This window comes from Desmodus rotundus, chromosome 5 (assembly GCF_022682495.2).
Source record: "Desmodus rotundus isolate HL8 chromosome 5, HLdesRot8A.1, whole genome shotgun sequence".
NCBI classification, from domain to species: Eukaryota; Metazoa; Chordata; class Mammalia; order Chiroptera; family Phyllostomidae; genus Desmodus; species Desmodus rotundus.
In genome coordinates, this window is record NC_071391.1 from 498,926 (window position 1) to 517,872 (window position 18,947).

The following is an 18,947-nucleotide window of genomic DNA, read 5'->3' on the forward strand; positions in this document are numbered from 1 at the left end:
GGGTCAGTGGCCAGGCCCCTCCCAGACCAAGGACCAGCTGAGGTGCCCCCCCCCACTGTCTCTAGAGAACACAGCTGAGCTGACTCCACTGAGGCAGACCCCCCTCCACCCCCCAGGGCATGCAGCCATCCTCAGTAGGAGCGGCCACCCAGGGTGCCCAAGGCAGGGTAGGGCCCCCCCAGCTGACCCTCTTGCTCGGGCTACCCCTGCCCCCCAGGAAGACCAGATGTCTGGATCGCCGGTTGGATTCCCACTTTGGGCACATGCCTACGTTCTGGGCCAGGTCTCCAGCTGGGTCCAGAGTTCTCAGGTGTCACTTGAACGAAATGGATGAGGTCACACATGGGCTGCCCCTTTGTTCTGGCCATGAGGAGCAAGTCACTTCTGGGACTGGTTGAGCACTTGGAGGCCTGAGGGACCCGCACCTGGGGCAGCACCCGCCTCTGCTCCGGCTCCTCAGTGACATAAGAGCAGGAAGACACCGCAGGCGCCCAGGTCCCCGCAGTCCCACACCGAGCCGGGGCTTTTCCACAGTGGGAGCAGAGCTGGGAAGCCGAGGTGGCCGACCCGCCTCCCATGCCTGGGAAGCAGGGGCTAGGACTGAGCCCAGGTGGGGCAGGGACACCGACTTTATTGAGACACATGTATGTACACCCGTGTTACAAACACAACACACCCGTGGGTAAGTCCGGACCCTCCTGATCCAAGAATAAAAGAGCACCGTGCGGTGGTCCATCCTCTGTAGCGCCACCTCCCTTGGGCCTCGGGACAGAGGTGGTTCTCCAGGGACACGGGCCACTTCCAGTCTGTTCATAACTTGGCCAGCAAGTTTCTTCACATTCTCAATGTCCCCCACAGCCTCCAGGGGTCCTGGGCCGGCGACAGCCCCGCGGCACCACAGAGAGGGGGCCTGGCGGGCCCTCACACGGCGACTTTCTCTATCACGCTCTCGGCGACGTGGACCTCATCCCCCTGCACCGTGACGGCTGCCGCCTGGCCGCACAGGTGCTGGTGGTCCTTCCAGTCCTGCCAGGAAGGACACACCCGCGTCACCAGGAGCTGCCAGCTTGGCAGCAGCGAGGGGTGTCCACCCGGGGCCACAGCCTGTGTGCCCGCGGGCCCTGCCCGCCGGTGCCCCGCTCAGGCCCAGCTCACAGGCAGATGGCCAGGAGGAGCCAGAACACGGGACACTGAGAAGTGTCTGGGCTCTGAGGCCTCCCAGGGCTAGAGTGGCGCGTGTGGGGAACAGGCCACACCCGGTGTCGCTGCCCACAGGGCCATTTGTAACTGCAGGAGCCGGGGCCAGGCTGGCGGCTGCCGCCCGCGGGCGGCCGGGGGCCTGGGGCCTGTTTCCAGACAGGACGGGGTGCTGAGCACCATGCGCGACAGCCTCAGCCTGGACCAGGGCTCTCAGGAGGCCAGCAGGCCAGGGACCTGGGCACAGGGGGAGGTGAAGGTGTGGACAAAGTGACGTGACGGCAGTGAACGGGAACATGGCCCCTGGAAGCACAGAAACCAGTGCGTGGAGCGGGTGGTGGGCTCCGGGACGGGGAAGCGGCTGGTGAGCTCCGGGACTGAGGGGCTGCGCCCTACCTGGTCCTGCTCAGCCGCCAGCCCCCGAGGGTTTCTGCTGAGAGTGGACAGTGCTTGGACACCGCTGGCGAGGAGAGGCCCACCGCCCACAGCTGCCTCCCCGGCTGTGGGAAGTCCCAAACCCCTGGCCACAGCCAGCCCTCCGGCTGCCAGAAACCTGCTGTTCACCTCCCTACCACCAAAGGCCAAAGGCCAGCAACACACAGGTGTCCAATCACTGACTCTTGTGACCGTGAGGAGGCGTCCAGGGCTGGGGGCGCCGACCCCAAGGTCAAAGGCCAGGGCGAGTACCCCCCACCCCCGGCGGGGCGGGGCCTACCTTGCGCTGGCAGAAGGTGGAGCAGTAGTTCACCTTGTGGCAGCCGGTGCACTCGCTCAGGGCCTCACGGCCGCAGTTGGCGCAGGACTGCTGCAAGGACAGAGCTGTCAGCGCGGCGCGGGCGACAGGGGTCCCCCGGCCCCCAGCACGTGCGCCGCCCCCAGGTGGCCTCGTTCCCACCCTGTCCACAGCACCGAGCCTGGGGACAGAGTTCTCAAAGCCGTCCAGTCTCCGGTCGGCACACACCCCGTCCCCAACCCCACTCCGCGCCCGCCGCCCAGCGGCTCGCGGAAGCGCACTTTTTGTTTCCCGGAACCCTGAACGGTGGCGCCGCACTGTTCTCTGCAGAGCCGGCGCCCCGGGCTGTTCCGACTCCGGCTCCCTTCTCTGCAAGACGCCATGTTCACCGCGCGCAGTATTTTCCACGAGCAACTCTGCCCACTCAGAAATCCTCACGGTGTGCGCTCCCTTCAGAAGACGGGGCGCCACACGAAACCCGAGGGGCCGCTTCCGTTCGCGCGGCCGGACTGCAGCTGACAACGCAACGCTCCCGGAGAAAACAGATCCGGCCCGTGGGCGCGGAGGGTCCAAGGGCGCTGTGCGGTGGGCGGCCCGGACCCCGCGCCCCACGCGGGACGCGCTGCCCTTGTGAGGCATCTGCTCTTCCGCCCCATTAGCCAGCCGGGCTAATTACACACACCGGGCAGCGCCCACGGTCACAGCTGGAAACGCGGTTTTCAAACCCCAAACAGCCAGTGTGAAGCGGACTGCTGCCGCGGCCACGGGCTGGGGGCGAGGTCCCGGCCCTTCGGACCTGCGGCCGCCGCTGTGGGAGGGTCCGAGGGGCAGCTCCCCTCCTCGGCTCTCGGGCTTGCCTCTGCGATCCCAAAGGTTACCGGCGGCGTAGGCAAACCGTGCGAACGTGCCCCCCTGTTCTCTGGTGGCATGGGCGCGAGCGTGGAAAGTCACTCTCAGGCTGGCTGACGCCCCGGTCCCGCGGCAGAAACCCCTCAGCAAGTGCGTGGGCAACACCGGGACCTCATGAGCTCTTGCCACCACGCTGCGATCACGCCCTGGGTCACTGCTGTCCCCGTGCTCCAGGGACACGGCGGGAGCCTCCCCCCTCAGACGGGGCTCAGGTCAGAGTGCCCAGTCCCAGGAGGCCGCTGCAGAAGAGACATCCAAGTTGTCCATTGTCACCCGACAGCCCTTCACTCTGCAAGAACCGAGAGTCCAGGCGCCCAGGCCGACCCGGCCGCAGAGCCCAGACCTGCCCGCGGAGCCGGAGGGGACACGGGCGCTGAGTGTGGCCAGTGCTCTCCTGCACCACGGCGTCGCCTGCATGAGGTCGGCCGTGTCCCGGCCTCCTCCGGCTGGTGTGCTCAGCCTCTGACCACTGCGGCTTCCTTTTCATTGGGTCTGGAGGGTGACACCAGTTAACGAAGCCACGCAGGCTGCAGAGGCACAGTTCTGAGGCCCCACCCACGGGGTGTGCTGTGTGCCCGCCACCCCGAGGCCCGTCTCCTCGCGTCACCATTATCCCCGCCTCGCCCTCCCTGCCCACTGGCCACCAGCACACAGTGGCCTGTGTCTCTGTCTGCAGATGGTGTAGGAAGGTCACAGTGTGTCCAGAGCCGAGGGGGTGGCACAGCCACTTCCCAGGCTCAGGCGCTGCCTCGGGGGCAGGGCAGCCTCCCCTCAGGGGATTTCAGGATAAAGGGATTTCCTGCCACATTTCTTTCTGAGAAATGCATCAAATTACAAATGAAACACCAAGCCCAGTTTTCCACGCGGGGACCTCCAACACAGCCACATCCCCACATCTGGGTCTGGGTCCCTGGCTCACCAGCGCCCTTCTGCCCTGGCGGCCTGCCACCTGCCACGGTCACAGGACTCAGCTCTGGACCCTCTGAGAAGGGAGGTGGCTGAGCTGGGGCTGTTCCCGTGAGAGTGACAGCAGCTGATGGGGCCGCTGGCTCAGCAGTGCCGCACCTGGGGCAGGGCACACTTTCCGGCCGTCTGCCCTCTGGGCATGCCCGCTGGGGGTGGGGGAACCTCCCCCTAAACCTCACAGAGAGAGAGGTCAAGGGCCAGTGCAGGGAAATGAGGAACTAACAGTGGAGAACATCTCCCTTTCGTTTCCTCGGCAGGGAGTTCAGATTTCGGGGCAGCTGGCCCTGTCTGTGTGGCCCGTGTCCCCTGGGGGAGGAACAAGGCATGGGGCGGGGGGCTGGGACCGTGATTCAGGGTGATTCTAAATAAGAACCAAGGGCCTGTTCCCGATATGCTTCCACAGCAACCTGAGTCAGAAAACACACCAGACAGTCCCTTTTCGTCCCCAAACACGCCAGGACAGCTGTGTGAAAACCTGCTTCCCTGACCTGCAGGAACCTGTGGACGGACAGACGGACGGACCGCCGGGCAGCTGGCCAGTGTCCTCTGCACACCTGGGCTGAGGGGCACAAGGGAACTGCCCCGCAGGGTATCTACACCTCGTGTCCCTACCCCGCCCTTTAAAATGATCCCCAAATCTCTGGACTATGGGGGGAGGTTACAAAAGCCACCAACGTGTGTCATCCGAACAGTTCTTGCCATGTAACAGGTGATCGGTAACATTTATGGCATCAACGAACAACCTCACCTGCTATAACACACTGATTCTTTTACCCGATTTACAACGTGCACAGGATCTGGGGAGACCTGACCCAGAGGCCCGCACATGGCCGCAGGCGCCTGAGACGACACTCTTGCATCCTCAAGGAGAGGCAAGTCAAACCGCAGACACCCCCACAGCCCCCCAGGATGGTGGAGCCCCAGCGCAGGTGGCAGCAGGTGGCGTGGGACCCGTGAAGCCCGCACGCCCTGCAGCTGGGGACGCCTGCAGTGCAGCCGCATGGAACACAGGCTGGCAGCGCCCTGAAAAGTTAGACAGACGTAGGGTCACCACGCAACCCACAGTCCCAACCAGCCCAAGAGGAGTGACAACGTTTTCTGAGCAGCCAGAAAGCAGGAGCAACCCCAGGGGCCTCAGCCACGAAACGCGGGCGTCCGCACGGTGGGCTGCTACGCAGCCACGCGGAGGCACGAGGCTCACACCAGCTGCCGTGAGGAGGGGCGAGGTCTGTGGTGCCCAGCGAGACGCCAGAGCGGAGGCCCCAGCGCGCGTCCACCTCTGTAAAACATCCGGGACCCGCAGACCCGCCGTCCTGGGTGCCTCGGGGTGACGGAGTGTTCCGGAAGCAGACAGCGTGATGGACGCACAAGTTTGTGAGTTTACTGAAAGCTACGGTGTCGCACACTTTAAAAGGGTGAATTTTATGGTGTGTAAATCACACTTCCATGAAGAAAACACGTCCATGAGCTTCTATTTTTCGTGTTAGGGATTTGTCTGAAGTATGTGACCAGAGCCCTGACCCGCCTGGCTCAGCGGGTTGAGCACCGTCCTACACAGAGTGGAAGGTGGCCAGTTCAGTTCCCGGTCAGGGCGCACGCCTGGGCTGCAGGCCAGGTCCCTGGTTGGGGGGCACATGAGAGGCAACCACACATCGATGCTTCTCTCCCTCCCTTCCCCGCTCTCCGAAAGGAAATAAATGAAATCTTTAAAAAGATCAGTACACCAAGGACGTAGAAATTACAGCGCAAACAGCCAGCTGCACAACAGCACAACCCCACATCCGCCATGTGCCATGCGTCACGCTCACACGGGAAGCAAGCGCGGGCTGCCACCCTGGCTGTGCCAGAGCCGCCCAGATGACCACGGAAGAGACACAGAAACAGTCCTCTGAAAGCTGGGAGCCCTGGAGCGCCAGCGGGGAACTCGGCCCGACAAAAAGGAGGCGTAGCACGTGAAGTGTGAGGGCTGTGGTCCGGGGTCTCCCTATACCCCAGGAAAGCCACACGCCCCAGATGGAGGGGCCGGCACACACCGCCCCAAAGAGGTGGAGAGAGGACCAGCCCGGAGTCCACCCGCTTCCTGGGACCCATTCGACACTCTCGGGGGAGGAAGATCACTGAACCCAACAGGCTCTCCCACGAAACAACACAATGTCCAAACCCCTGGAAATGAGGGACGGGTGAAGAAAGGAAAATGGCCCGCAGCCAAGCAGAAACAGGTCGCAGAGAGATCCTGAGGGGACCCGGGGCTGGGTCCACTAAGGACTCGATGGAAAAATTCCGTGAACCAAAGGAAAAGAGGCCCCCCCCCAGGTGATAGCTGGGGACACAGCAGAGAGATGGGACATACGGAAGAGCCGTGCGGACGCCCGGTCTGCTGCCTGGCCCAGCAAAGGCCGTCGGGGGGGTTCTCCCTGAGGGCCGACACCACCAGTGTCTCTCCCTGAATGTGGGGACAGGCAGGCTTCCTCAGAGCGGGGGCAGCGCGGGGGGGGAGGTGTCTCCTGGGGTCCTGGGCACAGGCTGGGGACACTCGGGTGCCGGGACTGTGGCTGGCATTTTCCCTCCAAGCACCTTGCCCCCCAAATGTTCCCCAAGCAACTAATGGGCTGAAAGGCAGTTCTGCTGTACGAAGCAGAGCCGAGCCGGCTCACAGGCCTTCTCGGTGTGGCTGGCGGTTTCACTTCCCCGCGGGCGTCAGGTGCCTTTGGCCAACTGCAGGGGCTGCAGCCGCTGTCGGTTCGGTTTCACTTCTCTGCCGGCAGAGCCCAGGCAGCTGCTCCTGCCCTCACGTTCTTTGTGGACCTTGGCTTCACGGCGGTCGGCCCTGAGGGGCGGACAGGCCGGCGGTGGCCTGCTGGCAGCGGGCATCTGCCCGGCGGGCGAGGACTTGGGTTGTTGGAAACCCACCCCCCACGCGGCACAGACGCTGAGGCCTGCTCTGAGGGCGCAGAGTCGGGCCCACGTTATTTGAGGGAATAATTTTCTCTCTTGGTGGTCCTTAAGCTTTTTCTCTTTCCCATAAAATTCAGCATTGAGTAGGTATTAGTTTGGAATTACATATACATGTATTTTAAAGACTTTATCTACTTTATTTTTAGAGAGAGGGGAAGGGAAGGAGAAAGAGGGAGGGAAACATGTGTGGTTGCCTCTCAGGCGCCCCCTACTGGGGATCTGGCCCGCAACCCAGGCATGTGGCCTGACTGGGAATCGAACTGGCGACCCGTTGGTTCGCAGCCTGCACTCAGTCCCCTGAGTCAAGCCAGCCAGGGCTGGAGTATATTAAGTATTTCAAGTGATCTCTTTAGGTATCGAAGCGCCATTTTTCTTCTTTGGAAACAAGTGAAGCACTATGGCTAGGTGGGTGCCACCTTACCGGGGGTCACCTGATGAGTGTCTAACCGCCACATCGTACACCTGAAACTAAGGTAATGTTGTACGTCAACTGTAACTAAAAAGAAGGTTTTAAAGAAAACAGTTAATCACATATTAAGAAATCATTTAGAAAATTAAGAACCTTAAAAGCTCTTCTTTCTTCTGATCTATAAGAAGTAGAAATAAGTGAAAAATTATTCGCATATAGACTTGGCAGAAGAAAATCAAGTGAGCCCTGGCTGGGCAGCTCGGCTGGTTGGAGCACCGTCCCAATACACCACGGCGGCAGTTTCGATCCCGGTCAGGGTGCACCCAAGAATCAGCCAAAAGCCTTGGCTGGTGGGGCTCAGTGGATTGAGTGCCGGCCTGCAAACCAAAGAGTTGCCAGTTCGATTCCTTGTCAGGGCACAGCCTGGGTTGCAGGCCAGGTCCCTAGTGGGAGGCGCGTGGGAGGCAACCACGCACTGATGTTTCTCTCCCTCCCTTCCCCTCTGTCTAAAAATAAACAAATAAAATCTTTAAAAGAAAGTCAGCCAATGAGTGTATCAGTAAGTTTAACAACAGACCGACATCTCTACCTCTAAGAGCAATAAATTTTTTAAAAGATTTAAAAAAGGGAATCACTTTGACTCCTGCTTACAAACGCAACGCAAGCCGGCTGAGAGTGAGGGAGATCAGCTACATGCGCAGCACCGCCCCACCCCGTGTGCGTCCCGGGGAGCCAGCACCACCCCTGCCCCCGCGCGCTGTCAGCCCCAACCCCCAACTCACAGCGTCTCCCACGCTGGCCGTGAAACGCACCGCACAGCTCGCCACGCTGTTCTGACCCTGCCCGGTCCCTGGTGCGGTGGTGCGGGCCACACCTGTGCCCCAGTCACCAGGGCCCCGAGGTTCCACCAGCACTCACATTACCTCCTTCCGCTCGGTGTCGGCCTGCACCCGGGCCTGGGCCACGGCGGCCTCTCGGTAGGAGCTGGCCTGCTTGGCTTGTTCAAACAGCGTCTTCAGCTGCTGGGCTGTGCTGAGCAAGGAGTTGACCATCTCTTCCAGGTACAGCCAGCTCCGTGGCTCCGACATCTCCAGGCCGTTGACCACCGTGGGAGAGACGGCTTTGCTGGGGTTGGAGGGTGGGACCGCCAGGGCCGGCAGGGAGGTCAGCACTGGGATGTTGAGAGAGCAAGACAAAGACCGCATTAGCACGGCTCCTGGTGTCCCAGCACCCCCGTCAGGAACCCCCACCCAGCATGGGCAGTGGGGTGGAGTGGTAGGCGGCCACGCATGTCCCCGGCCTGCTCCTAAAGTGCGCCTGACACAGGGACGCTCCGTGCCTTCTAGTGCCATAGCCACAGGCCGGCAGCCTGGCATTCAGACAACAGGCACAAGCCGTGAGCAAAAGGTGCTCAGGCAGCGTGGCCACCAGCCGCCGCAGGACCAGTCAAGAGGAGAGCACACGGTGAGGACGTGGCCCCAGGACCACCTCACAGATGGGGCCGCACCGGTCGGGTGGAGTGTGCGCTGCTGGGGTGGGCGGCTGGGCTCTGGTGGTGAGCTGGTGACAGCGCCCGTGTGATTTAGAGCATGGCGCACTAGGACACACACTTTCCTTGACCCACGTCACCTCCGCCGTGTGGTGGGAGGGAGCCGGGAGCCTGCTGGCTGAACCCTGTGAGCTCGGGAGTCTGGGCCCATCAACCACAGTTTCTCAGTCGGAGCGGAAAGTTACACAGATGGGAAGGAGGGAGTGCGGGCACCTGTGGTTTCTGTGGTTTGGGCAGGACGTGGGGGCTCAACACCCAGCCTGGGAGCAGGGGCACCCCAGCAGCAGTGGTCGCCACCCGGCAGGGGCAGGGGCCTTGCAGGGAAAAGCCCTGGTTTGCAGCCCACGCCTGCACCCTGGTGCCAACACACCCCGTGGCCGTTTCAGGCCGGTGTGAGGCCCCTGGACTTGGTGCTTAAGGTAGGCCGGACCGGGCCTCCCAACAACATCCCGCCAAGAGCTCCAGGGCTCCCGGTGGAGCTGAAGACCCGAAATGAGCCTCTCACCTCTCCCTGTGTCAGAAGTGGGGAGGTGCTTGAGGAGAATGAGCCAAATCTGGGACGGTTTGGGACAAAATAATGACAGAAACAGGCTACAGCCCAGAGAGTGAAACAGGAGGTGGCGAGGCCACGCCGAAAGGAAGACATGCGTGAGGAGGCAGCGCCGGCGGGCCCACGCTGACCACACCGGAGGGCAGCCCCCACCCAGCCCAGCCCAGCTGCATCCGCCGGCACCGGCCTGGCCCTGGGCACTGGCGGCACCGTGGGGCAAGAGGCAGAAGCAGCATGACCTGAGGCGAGAGGGGAGTTTATACGGGACAAGGAGAGGGTGGGACAAGCAGGTGCCCTGTGGTCACGAGTTTACGAAACTGTGGCCTCGTCTGCAGCTGTGAGACGCACACTGTGAGTGCGGGGGCAGAAATGTGTGCGGAACTTGAAAGGAATCACCAAGGTCAGTGCCAGCTCCTCCTGGGGGGAGACTGGCGGCCTTCCTGCCGGGCCTGGCAGGGCCCCCGCCTTCTCGGGGCACACGGCCCCCGCACACCCCACAGGGACCGGGTGTAGCTGTGTCCTCAAATGCTCTGCTGACACACTGTGGTGGGCGCAGCCCCAAGTCAGGGCGTCCACGGAGAAAAGCAAACACACCTCCTTCGCCTACAAAGCCCTTTGAGAAGAGCAATGCCAAGGACAGCCACCTGCGTGGGCAAGCAGCTCTTCCAAACTGACCTATTTTGGGATGAGCGGTTGGCAGCGCAGCTTCCGGAAAGGGCGCGACCTGACAGCTGTCCTGGTACCCGGGGTAGTGGGGCTCCGCGTGGCCAACCCTGCATGGGGGCTGCACGCCCGCTTCTTGCACTGTCGGTGAGAAAGGGGCAGGGCGGACTGGTGACCCCGCTGCTGGCGGCACAGCTGTGAGGTCACTCAGGGTCCCCAACCACGCCATCCCGGGGGCAGCTCCCACCGCAGGGGGCCTTCCGAGACGCGTGGGTGTGAATGTGCCACTGACAGAATCTGGGATACGCCGGGGGGGGACACAACCCAAACAGTCACTTTCATGGCGGGTCGCCCCCCCAGTGGGGCTGCTGGACACTCACACCACAAGCGGGGCTCCCGGTCTCCACAGGGCCGCGCAGGCGCACAGCTTTCAGGTCGTAGGGCTCCGCCCAACTCCTCAACCCCAAACCTCCCCGCCCCCTGCCCCGCCCCTGCTCACACCCGCTTGCTGCCCACACAGCTCCCTGCACCGGCTGAGAGCCCTCTGAGAGCCAGACCACCAAGCCCAGCTGGGCAGGGGTGGGGCAGGTGCTGAGACAACTCGCCTGTGGCTCCCGCAAAGACGTCGCCCTGTGCCGGACTCTCCGAGATGACTGCGGTGGCTTCCACAGTGGATGCCCGGTCAAAGGTCAGTGCACCAGAGGTAGTGATCTGTCCTGAGGGGGTCACAGTAACTGGAAAAGCAGAGTGCTTTTTACCACACGGCGGGGCTCAGCAGGACCGCGGAGCCCGAGGCCCGAGCGCGGGCACTGTGTGCGCCGCTGTCACCTCTGCAAGGACACGTAAGAGATGGGGGACCCTGGCCACCTCGGGGGAGATGACCAGGCCGTCCCCGAGGGGCAAGCAGGGCAGAGAGGGGGAGCGGGGAACATCGAGGGGCCTGCCAGCCCTGTGGGATCTGCTTTAAATGGGTGCCCACAGGGGACACCAAGGCGTGACAGCAATGGGCACAAGGAGAAAAGGAGAGGCCTGCTGTGGGCACTCACAGGTGGTGGCGGCGGTGGCCGGGAGCAGCGTGATATTCTTGGCGGCCTCCTTCTTCCCTGGGGCTGCGGGCAGCTCGTTGTCCTTCTTGCGCCGTTTGTAGGGGACGAAGAGCCGGACGGGACCGCTCTGGGGGAAAGCACAGTGACACGGGGATGCTGGGCGCGGATGTGGCCCTCGCACGGTCTACAGGTTCAGTGGGGCCCATCTCCGGTCGTCCAAGCTCTCAGAGCTCCCCCCTCTCTTTAGGCCCCAAATTCCTTACAATGATAGAAAAGGTACTTGCAAAAAGAACCTATGAACAACGGTGCTGTAAAACCAGAGAGAGTTGTCGATGGAATCCCGGAATTCCAGGAATTCACTTCGGGACCAAGTGAAGGGGAGAGGAGAGACTGCCACCCAGAAGGAGCAGCAGACACTTGTCCCCAACAGGAAGGAGGTGGCACTGTGGCCATTAACTAAACCAGAAAACCCTGTGGGCCAGACACAACAGGAAAATGGGCAGCTCCTGGGGAGGAGGCCCCAGCCAGATGGCTGCCAGGGCGAGTCCCCAGATCCTCAGGGACGACCGCCTGGCTGAGTGTTCCGAGCTCCGGAAAGGACCACACCCTTCCGTGGCCATAAGCTGCTGGGGGGCACATCCAGTGGCCCTAGGCAGGAAGTTTGCTTTCAGTTCTAGAATTTCCATCTGATTCTCCTTTGTGGTTTCCACGTCTGCATCGACACTCCTTACCTGATGAGATACTGTTGTTAAAAAAAAGTACCTCGTCCTGGCTGGTGTGGCTCAGTGGACTGAGCGCTGGCCTGCGAACCAAACGGTCGCTGGTTTGATTCCCAGTCAGGGCACACGCCTGGGTTGCGGGCCATGTCCCGCGTGGGGGCCTCGTGAGAGGCAACCCCAGAGTGATGTTTCTCTCCCTCTATTTCTCCCCCTCTTCTCCTCACTCTAAAAGTAAGTAAAATCTTCAAGAAAAAGTTTCTGTTTCGGGGTCAACAGGTGACATCACAGGAGCCTTCCGTTTCCTAGGACATTTCCGTCAGCGTCCCCGGACCACTCAGGGGCCACCCATGTGCCCCTGCCAGGGTATCAGCCACTGGAGTAACGTGTGAAAACGGAATGTTTTTATCCTCACCCCAGGACCTGCTGGCTGATTTTGGAGAGGGGAAGGGAGTGGGAGAGAGAGGGAGAGAGACATGGGTCAGCTGCCTCTCGCACACGCCCTGACGGGGGATGGAACCCCCGCAACACAGACATGCGCCCTGACTGGGAATCGAGCCCTCAACCTCCCGGTTTGCAGGAGACACGCCAACCAACCGTGCGGCACAGCCGGGAGCGAAAACCGAACTTGTGCGGGAAACTGGGAACCACCTCTGGGTGGTCCGACGGGGTGCCAGGGACACAGGGACAAACGAGCCCCAGGGCCATAAGGATAGTGCCTGGACAGAGAGGCTCCAAGGGCCCACCAGGCATGTGACCTCCAGCCACTCACCAAGGTCATGTCGTCACAGCAGGCGGCACAGGTGCAGGACGCGGCGTGAGGGTTCAGGATCCCGTCCTGGGACGAGAAGGCGCCGCGTCGGCCCTGAACGTGGCTCGTTCAGAACGACGAATCCTGCCACTTCCAGAACCTTTCCCCAGGTGCCTTGGCTGGTGGCGGGACATACCCCTCTCCTTCTAGTAAGTTCCACAGCACCCCTCCCTGACTGACCCCCAGGAGGCTAAGCTGCAGAGACCTCCCAGAAGCCCCCTCTGAGGAGGAGGCTGGCACAGAGGGCGGTCCCGGGAACTCAGGGCGACTGCCTCCCTCGCCCAGTCCTCCGGCCCGGCCCCGCCCCACCCTCCCGCCACCATCGTCCTATTCGCAACGTCAGGAGGCTGAGAAACACAGAGGTCCAGTGACCTGCCCAAGGGGCTGACACCCATCTGCTCCCAGTGGGAGTCCAGCCCGGGGCCCGCAGCTGGCCCTGCCCCCCGGCCACAGAGGGCACCTGCACGGCACCTGGATGAGGCACTGCAGCGGCCTGCCGGCGTAGCGGATGCTCCGCTTCCAGTCCTTGCTGCTGGCTCTCCCGGCCATGGCTTCGAACTCCGTAGGGCTGTACCAGTTTTCCCCCTGCTTGATGCACCGGCCCCGGCCTCCTGGGACAGCAAGGGCGGTGGTCCGTTCCTGCTTCCCATCCAGGCCTGCGGTACCTCACCTGCCCCCACTGCCAACCCCGCAGGCTGGGGCAAATCTGCCCGCCCACTGGGTCTGCGGCCACTGCCCACGGTCAGCACACTGTGCTCACGACACCCTCCTGCTTCTAGGACCCCCTGCCTGCAGGTCGCCGAGCTGAGCCAGGGTCATTGTGCTTTCTGCTTGCCCCCAAGGTTGCCCCGCCCTCCCCAGGGCGCCCCTGGCGTCGCAGATGCCCCTCACTGGCTCACAGGGCCCCAGCGTGCAGGGGAGGGCGGGCGGCAGGCAACAGGGCTCTCCCACTCAAGGGCGGCGCCCCACCTGAGCCCAGCCTGCTCTTGTACAAGGTGCCGCTCACGTTCCGGCAGCGCACGGGCAGCTCGCTGTCGTAGGCCGACGGGTCCCAGTTGTATCTGCTCCCTGCTTTCTCCTGGCCGGGAGCCAGGGGCGTTGGAGGGGACTGAGGACCTGGCCAAGAAAGCATTGAACAGTGACAGACCCCGAGTGCACTGGAAGACTCCAGAGAGTACAGTGACCTCAGCCAGGCTCCCACGGGCGGGCGCTCACGTGCCCCCAGCACACCCCCCGGCTGCTGCTGCCCTTCTACTCCGGGGAGCTCTGTCTCAGCCCCCAAGCCCCACCTTCTCTACTCACACTGCAGACCACTTGCATTCCCAATCTGCCACAGAAACAAGCGGGTCGGCCCCCAAGGCACGGCCTGCTGGGCAGGGAGCGGGGAGCCCTACCTGGGGTGAGCGGAGCAGCTGGCCCCTTCAGCCCCGCAGTCTCCACGATGCTCCCGTCGGTGTGCACGACAATCAGCGTGGCCTTCTCGGCGTTCAGGCTGTCTCCAATCTGCAGGGCGGTCCTACCAGACTGGAGGGGAGAGCGTCCGGTCCATGACACTGTCTCTGCAGCCACGGGCAGGTCGCCCGCCGCAGCGGGCCGCGCTCCTACCAACCAGGGGACGCCTGCCACGCTCCCTGGTCTCTTCCAAAGACGTCACTAAGACTTGAACACAGAGCCACCCCCGGAAGAGACAGCACTAGGTCTGCGGCCCTGAGCAAGCACTCAAGGTTGCGTGTCAAAGTCACAGAATCAGCATGTTCCGTGAAACCCTGGGAACAGGAAGTGCCCGAATGTCCATGGGCATGGGTCTCGAGGGAGGGTCTCCCAGCAGCCTGGCCCAGGACCCCCTTCCTACACTGTGTCCCATCCAGGGACCTCCGCCCACACTGCCAGAGAGCAGGATGGCCCAACCACACTGCATCATGCCTGTCCGCGACTCGCTGACCCCTCCGGGCCATCCCGGCTCAGCCTCCCCATCCCTGCCAGAGCTGAGGCCCACCCTGCTGCCCACCGGCCCCGCTCAGGCAGCCCTGGGCGATGCAGGGCCTCCAAGCACCTGCCCAAACCCAGCTGTCTGAGGTTGTCGAATGCTGTCAGGGTGAGGGGAAAACCAACCAGGGCCAGTGAGACCGGCCTCACGTCTGCAAACGCCAGCCTCCAGTCAGGAGAGTGGCAGCGGTTTATCCAGGGGAGGGGGGATCCCACCCCGTGTGTGTGTGCACCAGGCCTGCGCTCAGGGACCTGGGGCAGCGCGCAGTTGGGCATCTCTGTGGCTCCTGCTCAAGTCACAGAGCATCCCTCGGAGGCAGCAGGCGGGGCCGCTCTGTCGTCCTTTTCCACCCGCAGTTTCCAGGCCCTGTCCTTGCAGCCCACGCACGGGGCCACACACAGGAGGCCCAACTCGGCTGCCCTGGCTCCCTGATGTGTCGGAACATCTGCTGCCGGGAGGAGGGGCCTGGCTGAGAGTGTAAAATGGCATGGCCGTCAGCCTGTGCGCCCGGGCCCCATGGAAATGGACCAAGCTTCTTGCACCCACATGGGGTCCTCACTGCCATCTACTGCCCCGGGCAGGAGCTCTGCTTGTGGCCCATCCGACACCAGTGACTCGACCAACGGGTGCCTGGGGTCCCGGGTGTGTGATCAAGGTGCAAAGAACCCTAAACATCGTGGCAAAGGCCCCAGCCACGATGTTTACTCCTCTTTCTGGAGACTGCCCAGCCCTGGCCCCTGCTGCTTGGAGACCAAGCTGTCCCCCAAGTCACAGAAGGCCTCAACTATGAAAGAAAAACCGGCAATGCAACAGTGACAGGTGGGCTCTGACTCTGGGTACAAATGCCACTGGGAAGGGGACTCAGCTGTGTGGTAAAGAGGTGGGCGGTCGCTGATGCAGAGCAGGCTGGGACTGGCAGGGGAGGGGGGGCAGGGGGCAGAGGGAGTTGTGCAGGATGCGGGGGCGGGACCTCCAAACGTTGGGAGACCAGGAGAGGGGGGGTGGGGGCCCTGGAAGGATGCTTGGAACTCCCACCCCAAGGACCCTGTGTGGCCTCCTGGCCAGGAGGGCAGGAGCGCTGTCCCCTGACCGCAGGTCTCAGACGGGTCCTTCCACCTGCCCACACTTCACGGGCAGGTGCCCCTCAGCTCTAACTTCCCTGCCAGGGTGCAGCCGAGTGCAGAGGCCAGGCTGGGGCGGAGAAGCCGGCCCCGCACTGCGGGCAGAGCAGCTTACCAGAACGTGTCCTGAGAGCGAGGCGGCGTTGGCCACCGACGTGGTGAAGACGTTGTCCGCGGAGGCGCCCACATTGGCCACCGTCACAGTGGTCACCTCTGAAACACAGGAGCCCGGCTCAGCGAGTCCTCGGGGCCCACCCGAGGCAGGAGTCTGCATCCCCCGACCCTTCATACAGAAGCCTCACCGGCACTGCCAGGCCACTGTCTGGCCAGCTCTGTCCCACCAGGTTAGAGCCTCCTACCGCAGTGAGAGGCCCCTGAGGGTCCCTCCCCATACCTGCTGTGCCTGTCCAGGGTCCCCAGGCTCTGCCAGCCACCCCCGGATTCTGGCCCCTTTTAGGAGAAAACCAGCACATCCTACAATAGCCGCCAGCCAGACAGGTACCCCCACCTGCTCCTACCTCCCACTCCTCCCTCTGGGGGCCTACCCTTCCCCTGCACCTCCATGAACACCACCAGGTGTCCCTGAGTGTCTGCAGAGTCAGTCCCCACACACATGTGCTGCACCCACCTGCCCCACGCTTCCCCTCCCACCACTCAGCCAGGGTCTCCCCCAAGCCTTCCCTCGTCCTGTGCTCCACCCCTCCCGAGGACCACGCCCTTCAGCTCAGGCACCACCCTGGAGAGCTCCAAAGAGGACAGGGCCTCCTGGGCCAGGCGGTGGCCCCAGGGTCGCACAGCACTCTAGGACACCCCGTGCCCAGGGCCATCTCTGGCACACAGGAGGTGCTCAGTGACACTGCCGCAAAGATGTCGGCTCGTTCCTCTAACCCACACTCACCAAATGGCCCTGGACACCCCCGTCCCTGTCCTGTCCACCGCCCGGCCACCTGCAGCTGTCCCCCAGAGCCCACGTGCCGAGGTGACCCCATCTGAAGACCACGCAAGCAGCCGTCTGCCAGATGCACCAGGAACACACGTGGGACCACACACGCCAGGACCGCACATGCCAAGGAGGCGGCCTCCGAGGGCGCCGGGCCCCCTGAACCTCTGCGACACGTAGCAGAGAGTGTTACCACTTCGGCGCACACGACACAACCAAAAAGTTTTGCAGGAAAAAATAACGTCAATACACCTTTCTGACGTCATAACAGATGACGTCACGTTTCTGCCCCTGGAATAACGTTTGTGAAAAGGATAAAAGCCTGAAGGAAACTCCACGGCCCAGAGTCCCAGTGATGGTCCAGAGTCCAGGGATGAAAACAGAGCCCTTTCCTTGCTTTTCCTTGGGCCCCAAACAAACCCCACGCAGAGCACACCCAGCCCCGCCTGGCCCCCACGGCGCTAAATGAACGCCTGAGTGCGCAGCAGACTTGCCCTCGCACACGCACGGGGCCACGCGCGCCAGGACCACGCACACGGGGGCCACACACACGGGGACCAGGAGGCTGCTGTCCAACTGTGAAGCTCGCGAAGCCCCTCGGGGGACAGTGCCTTGGCCGTCGCACAGCCACGTGATGCTCTCCAAGGGTTCAGGCACTCAGCCCCGAGCCCCAAAGACACCCCCGGGAGAGTGTCCCCTTCCTGTGGGACGCAGTCTGGCACCACCTCTGAAAAGAGCTGTGGGTCACGCCCTGAGGCTCCATGGACCCCAACACGTGAGAAGGAAGATGTTCCGTGTGTCAATAAACAGAACATGGGTCAGCACCCTGGGCCAGCAGCCGTCCCCTGGGAGGAGAGCTCGATGGAAATGCTATCCGGGGAAGGGACGAGCCATGAAGCAAAAGGGGGACAGGTGGGGGACAGACAGGCAGCTAACCTCTGGCGTCACTGCCCCAGAAAGCAGCTGGTCTTCCCAGGCTGGGTAACTGCTGTCTTGCCACCCAGCCCTCAGGTCGCACCTGAACGGGTCCCTAGAAGTCAGGGTGACCAGACATGCCCACCCTCCAGCTTCTCCAGGACAGGATCCATGTCTGACCCCATCCCCCACCCCACTGTGTCACATGCACCCAGGACAGATGTACAAGACAGGTAGGGCAAGCGGCAGGTGCTGAGAAGGTTCCGGAAAGAGTGCAGAGTGCTGAACAGGAGAGGGAGGACTGTCACAAGGAAAAGGGACTGAGGAAGCAGGTGTGCATGCAGAGCAGGTGTGCAGGAACAACAGACACATGGCAGGTGTGCAGCAGGTTCTCCGGGAGGGTGGGCGGGCTGGTCATGGGGCTTGTACAGGGTAGGTGTGTGGTGCAGGGGGTGTGTACGGGGCAGGTGTGAGAGAGGCAAGTGCAGCGGGTGTGTGCAGGGGAGGTGTGGGCTGGTCATTCTAGGTGCGTGCAGGGCAGGTGCAGGGGGTTCAGGGGCAGGTGTGCAGGGACAGGTGTTGCCTGGTCGTTCAGCTGTGTGCAGGGGATGTGTACAGGACCGGTGTGCGCGGGGCAGGTGTGGCTTGGTCTCGCAGGGCAGGTGCGCAGCGGGTGTGTGCGTGGCAGGTGCGCGCGGGGCAGGTGAGGGAAGGCGCGGGCCCGCGGCACTTGCCTGCAAAGGCGGCAGCCGCAGCAGCCTCATCGGGGCCGGGAAGGGCCTCGGTGCCCATGTCCATGTGCCGGGGCTCTGCGGCCATCACCGCCACAGCCGTCACCCGCCGCGTCTCGCGCTCTGCCTCCGAGTCACCGTCGTCCTCCGAGTCCTCGTCCCTGCTGAGCACCGGCTCCTCGGCCTCACTCCCCGCCGCGGCCGCGGCCGCCGCCGCCACAGCGGCCGCGGCCGCCACCGCTGCCGCCTCAGCCAGGCCCAGCTGCTTAGCGGCGGAGTCCGAGTCCTCCATCCGGACTCCGCCGAGCCCGCCCGAAGGCGCTGGCCGGGGCCGCCCGAAGGCCGGGATGGAGCCCGAAGCGCGCCGCCCGAGGAAGGCCGCCCGAACCGAGCCGAGCCCAGCCGAGCCCAGCCGAGCCGAGGCTGCCCGAAGCCGCGCGCCGAGCCGAGCCGAGGCCGTCCGAGAAGAGGCCGAACCGGCACGAAGTGGCCCAATAGAGCCTAGCCGACGGCCAGGACTCCGGAACCGAGGAGATCCGAAAAGGTCCGAAGTACGGAGCCGAGGCTGTCCGAACTGGTACGAGGCCGCACGAGCGTTTCCGAGCGCCTCGACGCCGCCTTCCTTCGCGCCTAGGAGGCCGCCGCCGCCGCCCTCTCCGGCCCACAAGGTGGCCGACCGTGGGCCCGAAGCTCGCCGACCACCGACACAGCGCGGCCTAGGCGAGGGAGCCTCGCGCCACAGGCTCCGC

The 18,947-nt window shown here is 63.4% G+C and overlaps 1 protein-coding gene across 6 annotated transcripts; it reads right to left on the minus strand.

Moving 5' to 3' along the window:
- Positions 1-611: 611 nt before the first annotated feature.
- DEAF1 (DEAF1 transcription factor) lies at positions 612-18,942 on the minus strand. 6 transcript variants are annotated; one of them, XR_008427006.2, is made up of 12 exons: positions 18,202-18,942; positions 15,728-15,825; positions 13,899-14,028; positions 13,474-13,620; positions 12,976-13,115; positions 12,466-12,531; positions 10,978-11,104; positions 10,537-10,665; positions 9,944-10,072; positions 8,088-8,340; positions 1,913-1,999; positions 612-1,026 (listed from the first exon to the last, which is right to left on the minus strand). XR_008427006.2 is itself a non-coding variant. In XM_053925714.2 (12 exons), the coding sequence occupies exons 1-12, from the start codon at positions 18,488-18,490 to the stop codon at positions 922-924; spliced, it is 1,695 nt and encodes a 564-aa protein (XP_053781689.1). In that variant the 5' UTR covers positions 18,491-18,942; the 3' UTR covers positions 612-921. The 6 variants fall into 6 exon arrangements, 4 of the variants coding, with proteins under 4 accessions (XP_053781689.1, XP_053781688.1, XP_053781687.1 ...); XR_008427005.2 differs by having other exon boundaries at positions 1,913-2,002; XM_053925714.2 differs by having other exon boundaries at positions 8,093-8,340.
- Positions 18,943-18,947: the final 5 nt, after the last annotated feature.

Coding starts and splice junctions, on each gene's coding strand:
- DEAF1 (XM_053925712.2), bottom strand. CDS start 18,490: ATGGAGGACTCGGACTCCGCCGCTAAGCAGCTGGGCCTGGCTGAGGCG. Junction 12,532..12,975: donor CGCTGCAGTGCCTCATCCAG/GTGCCGTGCAGG, acceptor TTCTCGTCCCAG/GACGGGATCCTGAACCCTCA. Junction 11,105..12,465: donor GCTGTGACGACATGACCTTG/GTGAGTGGCTGG, acceptor GCTTTCCCCCAG/AGCGGTCCCGTCCGGCTCTT.